Here is a 14,980-nt window from a genome sequence, read left to right on the forward strand (position 1 = left end):
GCAGAAGTTCTCATGAGCATTGAGTCTGTCTCGTCACTGCATGCTGAGAGCTCAACTACCGTATTATAGCTAGTAGATGTGCAAACTCTATATGCCATAAATGGTACTGATGAGCAACACAGCTGCACAGAAACTGCGCACAGACTTTGCAGTGTGAAATTTAAATCTTCATGCAAGAAGACTGTTTAAACCCTGTTCCCTTTGGGAGATTTCAGACACAGACAGCAGCTTTACCGGGGCGATTTAAATACCAGATTCTATGGTACACTTTCACATATGAGGAATTGGACTTAGTATTCTGGTGCAAAAAGATCATAACATCGGACAAAGACAACAGTAAGAGTCTATAAAAGAGTAGTACTACTGCTGAAATAGGTTAAAAAAATAACAGTCAGCAGACAGCCATCTCATATGGATTCTGTGCTCCTCGTTATGTTAACTCAACATCAATGTTGCTTCAATAAAATGAGGACAAGTCTAGAAGGTGTGCTTGAAGGATATTGTTCTATCTAAATCACAGTGTGGCTGCTGTATTTGAGAAGGAGCGGAGTGAGAAGGAGCAGCACATATGAATTTATGCATTTCATCAGAGAGATGAGAGCTCAGGGGCAGCCAGGAGTGCTGACCCTGTACCCAGGAGGCAGCTCCTACCTAGTAAAGTTAAAGGAGATTTTAATAGGCATGAACACATTATATGTGCCGACTTCAAGCCTTTATGCTTTTTCTAAATCACTTGTATCCATGTGTTTCTCATGTTTAATCTAGTATAACATTGACAGTAACTAATAAGAGACATCACATTCTATCTAGCAGCTCCGTCTCTCTGGCTGTCCCAGTCACTGCTGTCTCTGTGCTGTTGAGCCTAAATGTTTGCAGGACCAGCTTGCTGCCAGAGCAACAAGACTATGATTATTGTTTATTTTAAGTAATGCACAACTTTCCCTTTGTTGTGGTAGATGCTGGTGAGCTCCATTTCTTAACATTTTACCAAAAATGTGACTCCTAATTGCCTGTTCTTCTTAATTATTGAGGAAAAATAAGAAATATTACTCCTTAAGACTTCGGTGTAGAATTCCTTTGTTTGTATAATTCCTGAGTAGACACTAACTTGAAAGTCTGTGCACAGCTCCATTGTTATCCTTAATTTTGGTACAGTTATTATGATCTACAGTTTTACACGGTGTGTTGCCTTGATTAGCACTGTGATAAAGTTCTTTGCAGTTTTGTTTTGTTTTTTTAAATCAAGGTTGTTTGTTCTTTCAAGCAGTTTTACTTGTAAAGCCTCCTGGCAGCTCAAAAATAAAAATCCTTGCTATTCTCTTCTGGAATAAAAATGCAAAGTAATAGTAACTTGGATGTACAAAAATGGTATGATGTAAAAAAAAAAAAAAAGTGCTTAGAGTAGTGAGACAAACTGCTCTCCATGCTCAAGTCCATACCATTTAAAACTGGCCCAATGGCCACTACTGAGAGAGTCAGAGACTTCATAACCAAAACACTATAGGCACTGCTTGTGCACAAGAGCTGCTGATAGACACAAGGCCTTAACCTTCAACAAAGGAATCTGTTCTGCCAGAATCTACAGACCCAAGATACACTATATTGCCAAAAGTATTCACTCACCCACACTATGAACTTAAGTGACATCCCATTCTTAATCCACGGGGTTTTATATGATGTTGGTCCACCCTTTGCAGCTATAACAGCTTCAGCTCTTCTGGGAAGGCTTTCCTCAAGGTTTAGGAGTGTGTTTGTGGGAATTTTTGACCATTCTTCCAGAAACACATTTGTGAGGTCACACACTGATGTTGGATGAGAAGGCCTGGCTCTCAGTCTCCACTCTAATTCATTTCAAAGGTGTTCTGTCCAGTTGAGGTCAGGACTCTGTGCAGGCCAGTCAAGTTCATCCACACCAAACTCTCTCATCCATGTCTTTATGGACCTTGCTTTGTGCACTGGTGCACAGTCATGTTGGAACAGGAAGGGGCCATCCCCAAACTGTTCCTACAAAGTTAGGAGCATGGAATTGTCCAAAATCTCTTGGTATGCTGAAGCATTCAGAGTTCCTTTCACTGGACCTAAGGGGCCAAGCCCAGCTCCTGAAAAACAAGCCCACACCATAATTCCCCCCTCCACCAAACTTTACACTTGGCACAATGTAGTCAGACAAGTACCATTCTCCTGGCAACCGCCAAACCCAGACTCGTCCATCAGATTGCTAGATGGAGAAGCACAATTCATCACTCCAGACAATATGTCTCCAGTGCTCTAGAGTCTAGTGGCGGCGTGCTTTACACCACTTCATCCGATGCTTTGCATTGCACTTGGTGATATATGGCTTGGAAGCAGCTGCTTGGAAACGCATTCCATGAAGCTTTCTACACACTGTTCTTGAGCTAATCTGAAGGCCAAATGAAGTTTGGAGGTCTGTAGCGATTGACTCTGCAGAAAGTCGGCGACCTCTGCACACTATGCGTCTCAGCATCTGCTGACCCTGCTCCGTTATTTTACGTGGCCTACCACTTCGTGGCTGAGTTGCTGTTGTTCACAGGTGGCATCCTATCACAGTACCATGCTGGAATTCACTGAGCTCCTGAGAGCGACCCATTCTTTCACAAATGTTTGTAGAAACAGTCTGCATGCCTAAGTGCTTGATTTTACAGACCTGTGGCCATGGAAGTGATTGGAACACCTGATTTCAATTATTTGGATGGGTGAGTGAATACTTTTGGCAAAATAGTGTATGTATCATACAACCACCGGCCTGATGTGCAGAGAGAGAGAGAGAGAGAAACGCTTAAAGCGAGCCCCCCTCTTGCTGCCCCGCAGTTTGAGTTTTACTCCCTAGTGCTTCAATGTAGCATTGGATGGGCGGGGTCACATGACCGCCTCTCCTGTAGTGTGCTTCTATGGTGGATTACTAGAGAGATTTACAAGGGGACAAAATCGAAACAACTGACACAGCAGGTTTATGTCGGTTATTGGCTCTAAATGTCGGTTTGGATTATTTTTCAATTAATCACCCAGCACTACTTTGTAGTATTCATAGAAATAAAAAGGTCACACTTGACATTTCCAGGACAACAATCATACCTATTCACAGCCCCAAAGTAAATGACTTCATGTTATTATAAATAGGGAGTAAAACATTAATGTTCCATAATGAAATCAGATGCAACTGATAGTTTGTTTTTGCATTTTCTGAGTTAGATTTATTATTCACAAAAATTGCAAATGATTTTTTTTTTTTTTGAAGGAATGATACCACTGCTATATTTAATGACAAATAATATTGAAAAAAAAAATTTAAAAGCGCTTTTAAAATTTTTTTTGTTTGTTTGTTTTTCATGATGAAAGCATTTCTGTGTGTTTTGGATAACTATGTAGATCAGTGTTTCTCAACTGGTTGAGTCACAGGACCCACCATCAACTCCTCAGGGAGAATTGCGACCCAAATTTTAGAGATCTTTTTGGTAAATCAGATGTATTCAATTAAAAAAATTGCAGAGCTTGGGCCTAAGAAATTATAGAAGGTGTAACAAAACAATGAAACAGGAGAAAACATACATGTTTTATAGAGTCTCAAAGACTTTTTGGTGCAATTTTTTTCCCCCGGCACACATCCAAAACCCACTGAAAAGGGCTTTGCGACCCACTTTTGGGTCCTGACCCACCAGTTGAGAACCACTGCAAATTCCTCTACACTGTTAAAATGAAAAAATAAAACAGAATAAATAAATAATAGTAATATTGATGAGCATAGTTAGTTACTGCTCTGCAGTATTTATAGGAAAATGTCACGCTCAAACTCTTCAGCAAGGTTATATTTAACTAAAACTAACTAAATAACTAAAACTAAAATTCAAAAATCATTTTAGTTAACTGAAACTAAATAAAAACTAAGCTTTACTAAAAAACTAAAACTAACTAAAACTGTATAGTGCGCTTGAAAAAATAACTAAAATAAAATAAAAAAGGAGACAAAATATCCTTAGTTTTAGTCTTTGACACAACCATACTGACTGGCACCCAACTCTGGGGAGTGTAAAATAGTTTGATCTGATTGGTTAAGACTTCACATAGTGGTAATTTTATGTCTGGAGTTGTATTCAAACATCATCATTAAGTAAATAAAATGATAAGTGAAGAGTAGCCTGTTTGAATATGTTTTTAAAAATGTATGACACTCACTGAGCCCTGGCATCTATCCATATAAAACTAAAACTAACACTAAAAATAATAAAAACTAAAGTAAAACAAAGCATTTTTGCAAGATAAAAACTAAACGAGCAAACCAACATCAAACTAAACTGAAATCAAACACAGAAAGTGAAAACGAAATACAGATAAAAACTAATGAAAAATCCCAAACTATTATAACCTTGCTCTCCAGTGATCAGGACTACAGCTCTATGTAGTTATGACCCCCTAAAAATGATCTACATGAACACGGTCTGTTTATACTACTAGTAATTAGATATTTTTATTTCATTGCAAAAAGGGAATTATGTGTCTCTTGTTCTGAGTTAGATGAGTTAGCTATTTTATATGACATAACTATGGTTCGATGTATGTGATGGCAAATAATTAAAAAATATTGATGCAATTAAACTGATACCAATACTGGGTGTTGGTTCCAATACCAGGCCTAAGTACTGGTACTCAAACGTTACAGATGCTGTACTTGGTATCAGGTTTGGCTCTCATTATGTGATTATGTAGTCAAAGTTGTCTGTAGTTTAACATCAATGAAAATGACAATACTAGAGGAGAGAATGAACTATGCACACTGATTAATATGCTGTTCATTTGGCTTCACTTCTGTTCAGTGGAATGAGATGGGGTGTGCATTTTACCGTACAGTCAAAGGTCTAACCATGTGGACTGTGTAGTTCATGTTACTGTAGCTTCCTCTGCCAAACAGATGTTTAGATTAAAGACCATCTCACTGCAACACAATACTCCTGTGTTCTTTGTCAGTGCATTAAAATTCAATATGATTTGACCTCAGACACGCATAATCAATTCCTGGATTATACAGAAACATGATAGCAGCCATCACTGTCCTCCAATCAGCAGCAGGATAATGGAATGACCTGCTCATATTCAACACACAATTACACTAATGACACTGCACCGCGTTGGCCTTGTGATCCTGCATCAAAATGAAGGTATTCATCATGGTAATTAGACAGCTTTCTATGCAGGGAGGGGGGCTTTATTTGTGTGTTTGGCCGGTACAGCGGACTCCACAGCACCTTAGCTTGATGGTCCCACACATGAATAAGTCATAACCTGAGGCTATCCATATTTCATCAAACATCCTCATCTATAATGGAAGCAGCTCGCCAGCCCTGGCTCTCACCTGATGGGTGCCGTCTCATCGCCCTTGTCCAGCCACTCCTGAGGGGGGATGATGTACATACACCACAGCCCCCAGTTGTAGCCATGGGCGGCGTTGGCGTACTGCTGGACCTCAAACGTGTTGTACTTGATGTTGTCGATGGCGGGCAGGATGATGCGGGTGTGATCCTCCTTCATCCGAGTCAGGATGGGTTCAGCCCTGCAGAGAGGAGAAGAGAGGAGACAGAAGTTTAGAGAGGAACTGAGTTTGCAGAAGATTTTATGCACAGATACAAAAGGTGGAAAAGATTGTAGGATGAGAACAGTCGGCTACAGGGCAGATAATAAAGCAGTGCATATTTCCATTCTGCCCTGTAGAGGTTTAAAGTATTAATATTGCAGCAATGTTAGAAGGAATAAATCTGGTCTGGAAGTAAGTGAATGCAAAAGAGGGGAAGCTGTGAAACTATTTGTACAAAGTCAAGCCAGATATATTTTTAAATATATTTAAAAGAAAAGTATTAACTGTAGATTCTGAGTTCATAAAAATGATGCCAGAAGCAGCTCTGGATGACTGCAGACGTCGTCTCAACTTTGACTCCAGCTCTCTACATTTACATGCGATCTCAGTCTGTCGAATCAGCATTTATTCAACGTTCAAAAAGGATTGCCAGGATCCGTTTCTCTCCTCGCTTCACCATGTGAAAGTCTTGCAAAATGAATTTTCCCCTGCACGCCAAATAATATCATATCATATTTTCTATCTCGCGCCTATGAAAACGAAGTGTCAAAATGTGACACTTATCCAGCGAGAGACTCGATAAGAGGGAAAACCTGATAAAGCAAAACACATTAGGTGAAAAGAACAGGCTTAGCCTGCTGCTGGGAAAACTATCAACACTTTTTTTTCTTCTTGGTGTGAAGGATGGCAAGTCTGTTTCTAGAAAAGGCCTCGCTCAGAGAGCCTCACCACAGACTACATCCAGAGGCTGTTGCTCGAAGAAACCTTATGTATTCTTTTAAAGCATCAAATGGAGAACAAAGGGTCATATTCACAAAACGTCTCAAGGCTGAGGATGGCTATTAAGAGGCCAATTAGAGGGAAACATCTCAAAAGGATGGGACTGTCAGTCTTAACTTCAGGACCTTAATAAAGGTTCTTGTCGTAGTTAATGGAGTATTTTAGTACTGGCTTCTGAGCCTCTGGACGGCGAGTGAAGGGGACTCATAAGTCACAAGGAACACTTCACAGTCACAGAGCTGACATTAGCCACTTCTGGTTGTATTTTAATTTAGCTTCAAAAGATTTAGAGACAATGACGGTTTAACAACAGAGAGGATTTAAGCACGTGGGTGAGAGCAGATCTAGTCAGAGGGCTGTTTACTTTACATGGAGGATTCAATACTTAAGGAACTTTTTTCTTACCTGGTGTTAGGTAGAAAGATTTACACCAACCACATGTCTGCAGTCTTTGTTCAGGTCTAAAGCTGGGAGGCTGTTAGCTTAGCCTACTATAAGGTTCTGTCATCTTTTCTAACAATAATCTTTAAAATACAAATATTTCAAAAATCTCAATCATCAAAAAATTGAGTAATAATGATTAATGCATCATCCATGTCTATTAATATTTAAGATTATATGGATATAAAATCACTTTTTATGTGGCTGGGTTTCTGGGTTGCCTTGGTCTAGGTTATTCTAGGTCTATATTCTTGGTTTGTCATTCTTAATCTTGAATCTGTTGTTGGGGTTTTGTCTTTCTTTCTGTGTTCTGCTGTTTGAGTTTGATGCTTTGTTGTAATTGTGATTATGCTTTTATTTCCAAATAACTTTGCAAACCTCTGTTTTTAAAGGTGCTATACAAATAAATTGATCATCATTATTATTCTTATTACTTTTATTATAATTATTATTGTTGTTGTTGTTGTTATTATTTTTGTTATCAAAGTTAGGGGTTTTGGTTGAAATAACACATTTAGATTATTGCATTCACTAAAAATATAACAATCTAAAATTCCAAAAAAGTTGGGACACAAAAAATGTCAATGAAAAGAATGAAGAATGAAAGAATGAAGAAAAAAACAATGCAACACAAACACAAAATATAACATCTTCAAAGTGATGCACTTCATTGTGTTTGGATATAGGCTACACAGATTCTGAATTTGATACCTGCATAATGTTTTAAAAAGTTGAAGCAGGGGCAAGAGAAGACTTGGAAAGTGGTTGGATGTCCCGTAAACTCATTTTAAAGCTCAGCGTTAGTTCTTGCAGGACACGGTAGTCATGCACGCATGACCAGCTGACTGCCATTGATCCCATTTATCACCTCCCAGCTCCAACAGCCAATCACAGCTCTTTGTCTCAGCATAGTGTTGTACACAGTCTTACTAAACCCTGCTTGCATTAATGCTGATGCATCATGCTGCTACTGCTAGCAAAGCTTAACCTCCTCCACCCCAGCCTCCTCCTTTACAGCATAAAGCTTGTTGCACCCTCATATTCAGATTCATGCTACTATAGATTAAAACTGCGTACCCACTCTGTCATAAAATGGTAAAATGCATGACGAGGGTGTTCCTGACTTAACCACAGGTAAGTAGGTTAATTTTTAATACCATGATTGAGTATTAAAGGAGTAATCCAGAAGGGCTCAGTCATTCACGATCAACAATGGCGTCAGGTTCTTCAGTTTGCCAAAGACAAAGATAAGTTTATGAGCAACATTCCTCAATATTAATTGAAAAGACTTCAGATGTTCACCCATCTAGAGTCCATATTATCATCAAAAGATTCAGAGAATCTGGAGAAATCTCTGCATGTATGGGACAATCAATTCTAGTGACTGTTGACCCCTGTATTGAAAGTAGACATCATTCTGTGTTCAATATCACAACGTAGGCTTGGGAACACTTTAGCAGACCATTTAAGCTAAGACTCTACCATGCAAAGCGAAAGTCATCAGCTCCAGGAACACCATCAAAATCTCTGGGCCTGAGCTCATCTGAGATAGTCTGACCTAAAGAAGAAAAGTCTGCTCTTGCAAGTCCACTTTTCAAATTTTTATTAGAAATATTGGCCATGAAGTCCTCTAGCCTAAAAAGAAAATAAATAATCCAGATGGATATCAACAAGAAATGCTGTCAAGTTCAAAAGCCAGCAGCTATGATAGTGTGGGGGTGTACTAGTGCCCACGGCATGGGTCACGTGCACATCTGTGCAGTCTGCAGCAAGCCTCAGCACGTTATGATGTGTTGCCTTACGTGATGTAGGTCTTGTTTGGTAAAGAGAGGTAGAAAGACCCGCTGAAGTATGTTACACACACAGTTTGTGTTACGATGTGATTGCGAGAAAGATTTACATCAAGTGAGCTGTTTTTTTTTTCTCTCCTCATATTTTTATTGCATTGGATTTGTGCACGAGATGTATTTCGTTGTTTCAGTGCTATAACTGTGGCCTTCCTCTGGAATAAGAACAACCATAATTGTTATTTAGCTGTATTTTTATGTTAACCCCATACAGTAAGCTCCCTCTGTTATTAAAAGCTTTATTTGCCAAGGACAGCATGCTCTTGAGATCCATATGCAGCAGACGGACGCTGAAGTGCTGCTGGCATGGCTTCATTTGTATAATCTTCTCATGCTGAGAGATGATCTCCTCCAAACCTTCAAAGGAACTCCTCACATGCTCGATTTTACATGCTATACTTTAAGCTTTAAAGAGGAGCGCGCCGTTATAAAATGAATGAATGCATCACTGAAGAAAACTCCTACACTCCAACTTCCCCTCTTCTGCCTGTTGTTGTCCTCTGCTTTTCTCCTCTCAACTGCTGCCTGCTTCTCCTTAAAAAGTAAAGCTCATTCATTTTCTTAAACAAAATGTCTTGTTATTATGTGACTGCAGGGTTCAGAAGAATAGGGAGGATTTGTTGAACATGTACGTTGGACATGCAGTATTGTACAATTATTATTCAAGTTAGGCTAAATAAGAAAATGGTTAAATCTTTGGGTTCATTAAAAGGGGGGTAACCATAACCTCAAGCGAGTGGTAAGGATAACATAAACTAGGCCCATGCTAAAAAAAAAAAAAAAAAAAAAAAAAAAAAAATCAGTATGGCAATACACTATTACCTACATCTTCTCCAGTACAGGTACTAAACAAAAAAACACAATATGTGGCTGCAGACTGTGAGGGAGGTTACACAGGGCACTCACTGAGTGTGATCAATCAGTGCAGCGCCAGGTGTCTGTGAGCTGATTGCTCCTGATTGTGGACAGGTGTGGCAGTGCCAGGTGTGTCTGTGAGCTGATTGCTCCTGATTGTGGCCAAGTGTGGCAGTGCCAGGTGTGTCTGTGAGCTGATTGCTCCTGATTGTGGCCAGGTGTGGAAAGCTTACATATACACCTGGGTTTCAGCTCTCAGTGCTGACTCATTACCTCACCATCAGAGTTAGTGAGCACATCTCCTTGTGTTTTCCTGTGTTTTGAGTGAGAGTTTGCACAATCATTACTGTCAACTTACCTGAGAATATTACCTGTGAATTAACAGTTGAAGTGGATTAGTGCTGGAGGTCTTTGCCCAGCCCTTTTGTTTAGTTTTACCCTGGTGTGGTGACCATAGTGTTTCACTGGAGAAAGCTTTTCTTCCCCCTTAGAGCTTTGTTTCTAATCAGCTGCTAGGCAGCAGTGGTTTTGTTTGTCTTTTCTCAGTATTGTTTTTGTTGGGGAGATTCTTAGTTCTGGTTGCTACCAATTTGGGTTCTTTCCTTCTCTTTCCCAAATATCACTGGGGATTTTAGTTGTTATCCTTCTGGGATAACTTTAAGAACCCCGGGTCCACAACTGCATCCCCACTTCCCGCACTCTGACACAGGCTCTCAATCACATGATGCTTCAGATCAAAATAAACCAGCATGCAGAGGAAAATTAACTCTGCCAGCACATCTGGACGCAAAGATTCTGGCCTATTTCAGTATGAAAGTCAGGAGTTGGACATGAATCAAGCAGTATGCGATCTGTGCAAAAATAAGGTAAAACACTGCAGCAACACGACCAACCTCCATCTACACCAGCGTAGACTTGCTACACTGGGCCAGTGCATGACGTCCCAACCAGCACATATCAAAATTACCTCAATTCCTTCTTCTAAATGAAATCTGAATATCAAAAGCAGTATTTCTATGCTTTATTTGTAAATACCTGAAATGTGCAGTGTAGCTGAGTAACACTGTTTAATCATCACTCAGTTCATTTTATACTGATGTAAAGCAAAAAGACATTCTTGCAAAAGGATAAGCAGGGCAAAGTATAGTTGGTGCAGCTTCACGCATTGGACTTTTAGTTAAGTACTTGCTAATTTTGTCAAAAAAAAAAAAAAAAAAAAAACTTTAGATATCTGCTAGGAAAATGAAGATAAAGATGAATTCTACCTTATAGAGTCACAATGACCAGAGCATGCATGCAGTTTTGGACTGAGTTAGCCTGAGTCCAGACCTGAATCCTGCAGAAAAACTGTGTGGTAACATAAAAAGAGCTGTGCACAGGAGATGCCTTCATAATCTGTCAGATTTTGCAAGGAAGAGTGGGCCAATTCTGCTGTGTCAAGACAGGTTGTGCTGATGGACTCCTACCCAGAAAGACTGAATGCTGTAATGAAATAAAAAGGTGCTTTTTTGCTTTTTAAATTTTATTAAATGTGTGTTATTAAAGGTGTGAAAAAAAAATGCATTTCTATTTTTATTTTTTGTCTTGCCTGGAATTATTGTCTTAAAGTCTGTCAAACATCAATCCATTTAGTGCACAAACTCTTAACATCCTTTTCCTCAGGACAACCTGGGCTTTAAGAATGTGTGATTTTATGCGTGACACACAGTAAACAATAATGACCAGACTTTTTTGCACAAACTTCTTCTGAAACTTGTACCAAAAAGAGAAAAAAATAATCATTGTGACCAAAAAACATTAAAAAAAAAATTCACATTTACAAAAAATGTATTTGTGCTTCTTTAAATTGGCTGAATTGTGCTTTTATTTTAAGCAGTTCCTGTCAGCAGTGACACAGAGGGACACAGAAAATGGATATAATGATGTTCAACATAGGAGTTACTTGTTTGGATTTATTCTTGTTTTTAGACCCCAGAAAGTCACCCAAGTTCCAGGCTTGTTAGAAAAGCCTCTGTAACAGCTATGGAGGTAGATAATGTCACTGGGCCAGCAAAACAGAGGGCTTAAAGACCATATAAAGTAAGTGGCTCTGATTTAGGGTTAAAAAGTAATTTTACTTTTTGTAACCTGTGTCTCTTTTTGTCAAATACCAAGGAAGGAGTTCAAGTATCTTGGGGTCTTGTTCACGAGTGAGGGTAAAAAGGATCGTGAGATTGACGGGCGGATTGACGCAGCATCATCTGGACAGCGGGCATTGCGCTGGACCACTGGGGTGAAGAGAGACCTGAGCCGAGAGGCAAAACTCTTAACTTACCAGTCAATCTACCTCTCAGTTCAACTCCCAAACCTATGGTCATGAACTGTGGGTAATGACTGAAAGAATGAGATCGTGGATACAAGTAGTCAAAATGAGTCTTCTCCAGAAGATGGCTAGGCTCAGCCTTAGAGATAGGGTAAGGAGTTCAGACAGCCGGAGAGAGCTAGGAGTAGAGCTGCTGCTCTTTCGCATCGCAAGGAGCCAGTTGAGGTGGTTCAGGCATCAGTGCCTCCCTGTGGAGGTATTCCGGGCATGTCCGGCCAGGAGGAGACCTCAGGGAAGATCCAGAATGTGCTATAGGGGTTATATATCCTGTCTGGGCTGGGAACTCCCAGGAATCCCCCAGAAGAAGTTGTAAAATGTTGCTGCAGAAAGGGACGTCTGGGTGGACTTGCTTAGCCCGCTACCCCCGTGACCCGGCCCCGGATAAGCAGAAGAAGATGTATGGATGGACATAGAATGAGCTCAGTGCATTCCCCTCATTATGAGACATTTATAGCCTTGCAAAGCAGATGGATACGCCCATTTCCTTGTTTTTCACTGGCCAATCCATCTTGCAAAGCTCCCGTCTGAACCGTTTGGGCCTGGTTGGAAAGTGACAGGACCAATCAGCTTTGAGGGGCAGTACTTTCAGGCGCAGCAGAGTCGTAACGTAAACAAGCAGCAGTGAGAGCTGGTGCAGTTATGGAGGAAGAGATTAGTGTGGATGCTGCTAAAACGCTAGTTTTATCAGAACTTGATGACATTTCTTTGTTAAAAGAAGAACAAAGAACAGCAGTGAGTTGTTTTCTTTTCAAAAACAACAAAAGTCGAGTACTGACATGTCTACAGTCGCCATGTTTCGTGTTGTTCCTCAGTAGCTGCTCACGCGTAGCTTGCTAGCGGCTACGTCACGTGCTTTGTTGCTCTGATTGGCCCGTAGAGATGTGACAGACAGAAAGTTCACCCAATCATACCCCAAGGATCTTTCAACGGCTCTGTCTTTTCTCAGACATTTCCTACTGAGGCTGTGTCAAACACATCCATCTGGCATGTCAGGTTAAGACATTTATTAATGGTAACAAATGTCAGTTTCTGTGTGGGAAATACTTCTTATGAGGTGCCATTTTTAGGAGGCCGTGGAGGTGGACTGCGCTCAGCAAGGCTGCTCTTAGTCCTGAGGTTTCAGTGTTACAGAAGTGAGTTTGGGCGACTCCACTCACAACAGCCTCAGGGAAAAGAAAGTTCCTGTTACAGTCTAAAAAATGAAGAATATCTCTGTCCTTGAAAACTCTGGAAATATCTGACTTACTGAAAGACCTCAGCGGGAAAATATATACCTCAGGAATGATCACTTTTTAAATTAAAACAGATATTTCAGCGCAGACATAGGTATTTTGTTTTGTTGGGTTTACATAAAGAGTCTTCAAGGCTTAACTACTCTTCAAAGATTACTAACATTTTATAATGAAAACAAAGATATCCATTTAATATCAATTTTTAATAGGCATCTGTGAGGAGAGGGAATTATTTAAGAGCAGTCCAAGTGTCCACATGGCAAAACAAAGCTGAATGGTGGACTGTTTCCAGCTCTATTAATACAGTCACGGTTACACAGCACTGTCATTGTTCATTTTCCCCGCAGCTAGCGTCATAGCACATTTCACACTGATGTTTTAAAGCTGAAAAGTTTCCACTCTCACACAGGCTGCGATGAATCACTCTACTAAAAAGCTCTTTTAGTAAAAGCATGCATTTCTTTTTCCACCTTTCTTTGACTAAAGTCTAAAATCAGCCGATAGCTGATAAAGTTCTGTGAGAAATAAAGGATGAGTTCGTCTGCCACATATTCTCTTTGTTAAAAAAGGAAAAAAAGATCTGAGGTGCACTTCAAAAACAGAGGCCTAAAGATAAACGGACTGGATGATTTTTGTGTTTTTGCTGCTGCAGGTGGAAATCTAGTGAACTCTTTTTTTAAAACCTTTTGATGTTTGGAGGCCCTCTCACCATTTCCCCCCATACTGACATCACAGAGAGTGAAGGCCATCATCTATACATGACTGTGCTGCAATAAAGGCTTTGTTTACACCTCCACATGGTTTAATGTGCCTGTGTTCCTGCCATAGTTAATTTGCTGTACCAGACTGTTTACTGCTCTTTCTATCCTGTCTAACCTTGAGGAGCTCTTCCTATCCACTGTCTTGCCTTTTTCATTCATCTCCCCGCGTCCTTGAGAACCCTGAACCCCCCCCCTCAGCAAGCCGGCAGCTCCTGTAGATAGAGACGCTGTGGAAATGAGGACACATCTGCTTCTGACAGCTGAGCCCCGCGTCATTCCTCTTCCTGTATCTGCCGTTTCATCTGCATAACACCGAGAGGGTTATTCATCCACATCGGCCTGAATTATCCTCCGTTTCATTTTACAATAAGACTCTTTCCCCTTCCAACTACGACTCATTCTATGTGCTGGATATAATTTGACAACTTTTACTGTGGCTTGCTCCACCATGCAGTTTTTGAAGCAGATCAAAGAAGAATAAGGAGCATTTTTTTCCATTCAGACTCATTTTCTCCCAAAATAGCTAGTGAAGCTAATACAGGCCCCTCGAAACACTGCACAAATCTAATCAAGAAGATCTACGTGTAACAATCTTGAATGTATGTATGCAATGGTAGTATATGTAATGATACCCAGGGTTTTAGTCTGCTCTTTTGCTCCAGCTTCTCTTCTTTTTGCTTTTTCTTGCCTCAACATCCGCGCCATGGGTGGGGTTTACTCCTGAGATGTCATCAGGAGTTCCCTCTCAGACCGCCCACCATTCTTCCTCAGGTCTGCCTGCTTTTCATTGCTTCTGCAGAATGAACCATTTACCTGCTGCTCACTCCTACCAACTCAGCAGGACTGCTTTGATTCTGCCTGTGCCTCTTGCCTGAAAAAAAAAAAAAAAAATCCACATATTAACAACTATCAGTAATTTATTTAAACCAGGGGTGTCCAGGCATCCTTCATTAAGGACCACATTAAGGAAAATGAAACAATGACTAGGTCACTGTGAAAATAATCTAAGACATGCTAAGAAATCTGAATATACTTCATGAAGAGAAAACAGCCTGAATCACAGCGTTTGATCATCGACTGACCAGGCAACTAGCTGAGTCTCTGTGCTTAGAGATTAG

The 14,980-nt window shown here is 40.2% G+C and overlaps 1 protein-coding gene across 1 annotated transcript in view; it reads right to left on the minus strand.

The window, feature by feature from the left end:
- galnt9 (polypeptide N-acetylgalactosaminyltransferase 9) overlaps window positions 1–14,980 on the minus strand; it is a 204,809-nt gene that overhangs the window by 91,816 nt on the left and 98,013 nt on the right. Inside the window, exon 5 of the mRNA XM_041788115.1 lies at window positions 5,366–5,563. Coding sequence (XP_041644049.1) covers window positions 5,366–5,563 — 198 coding nt within the window. The remainder of the gene's footprint in view (window positions 1–5,365; window positions 5,564–14,980) is intronic.

This window comes from Cheilinus undulatus, linkage group 5 (genome assembly GCF_018320785.1).
Source record: "Cheilinus undulatus linkage group 5, ASM1832078v1, whole genome shotgun sequence".
NCBI lineage: Eukaryota > Metazoa > Chordata > Actinopteri > Labriformes > Labridae > Cheilinus > Cheilinus undulatus.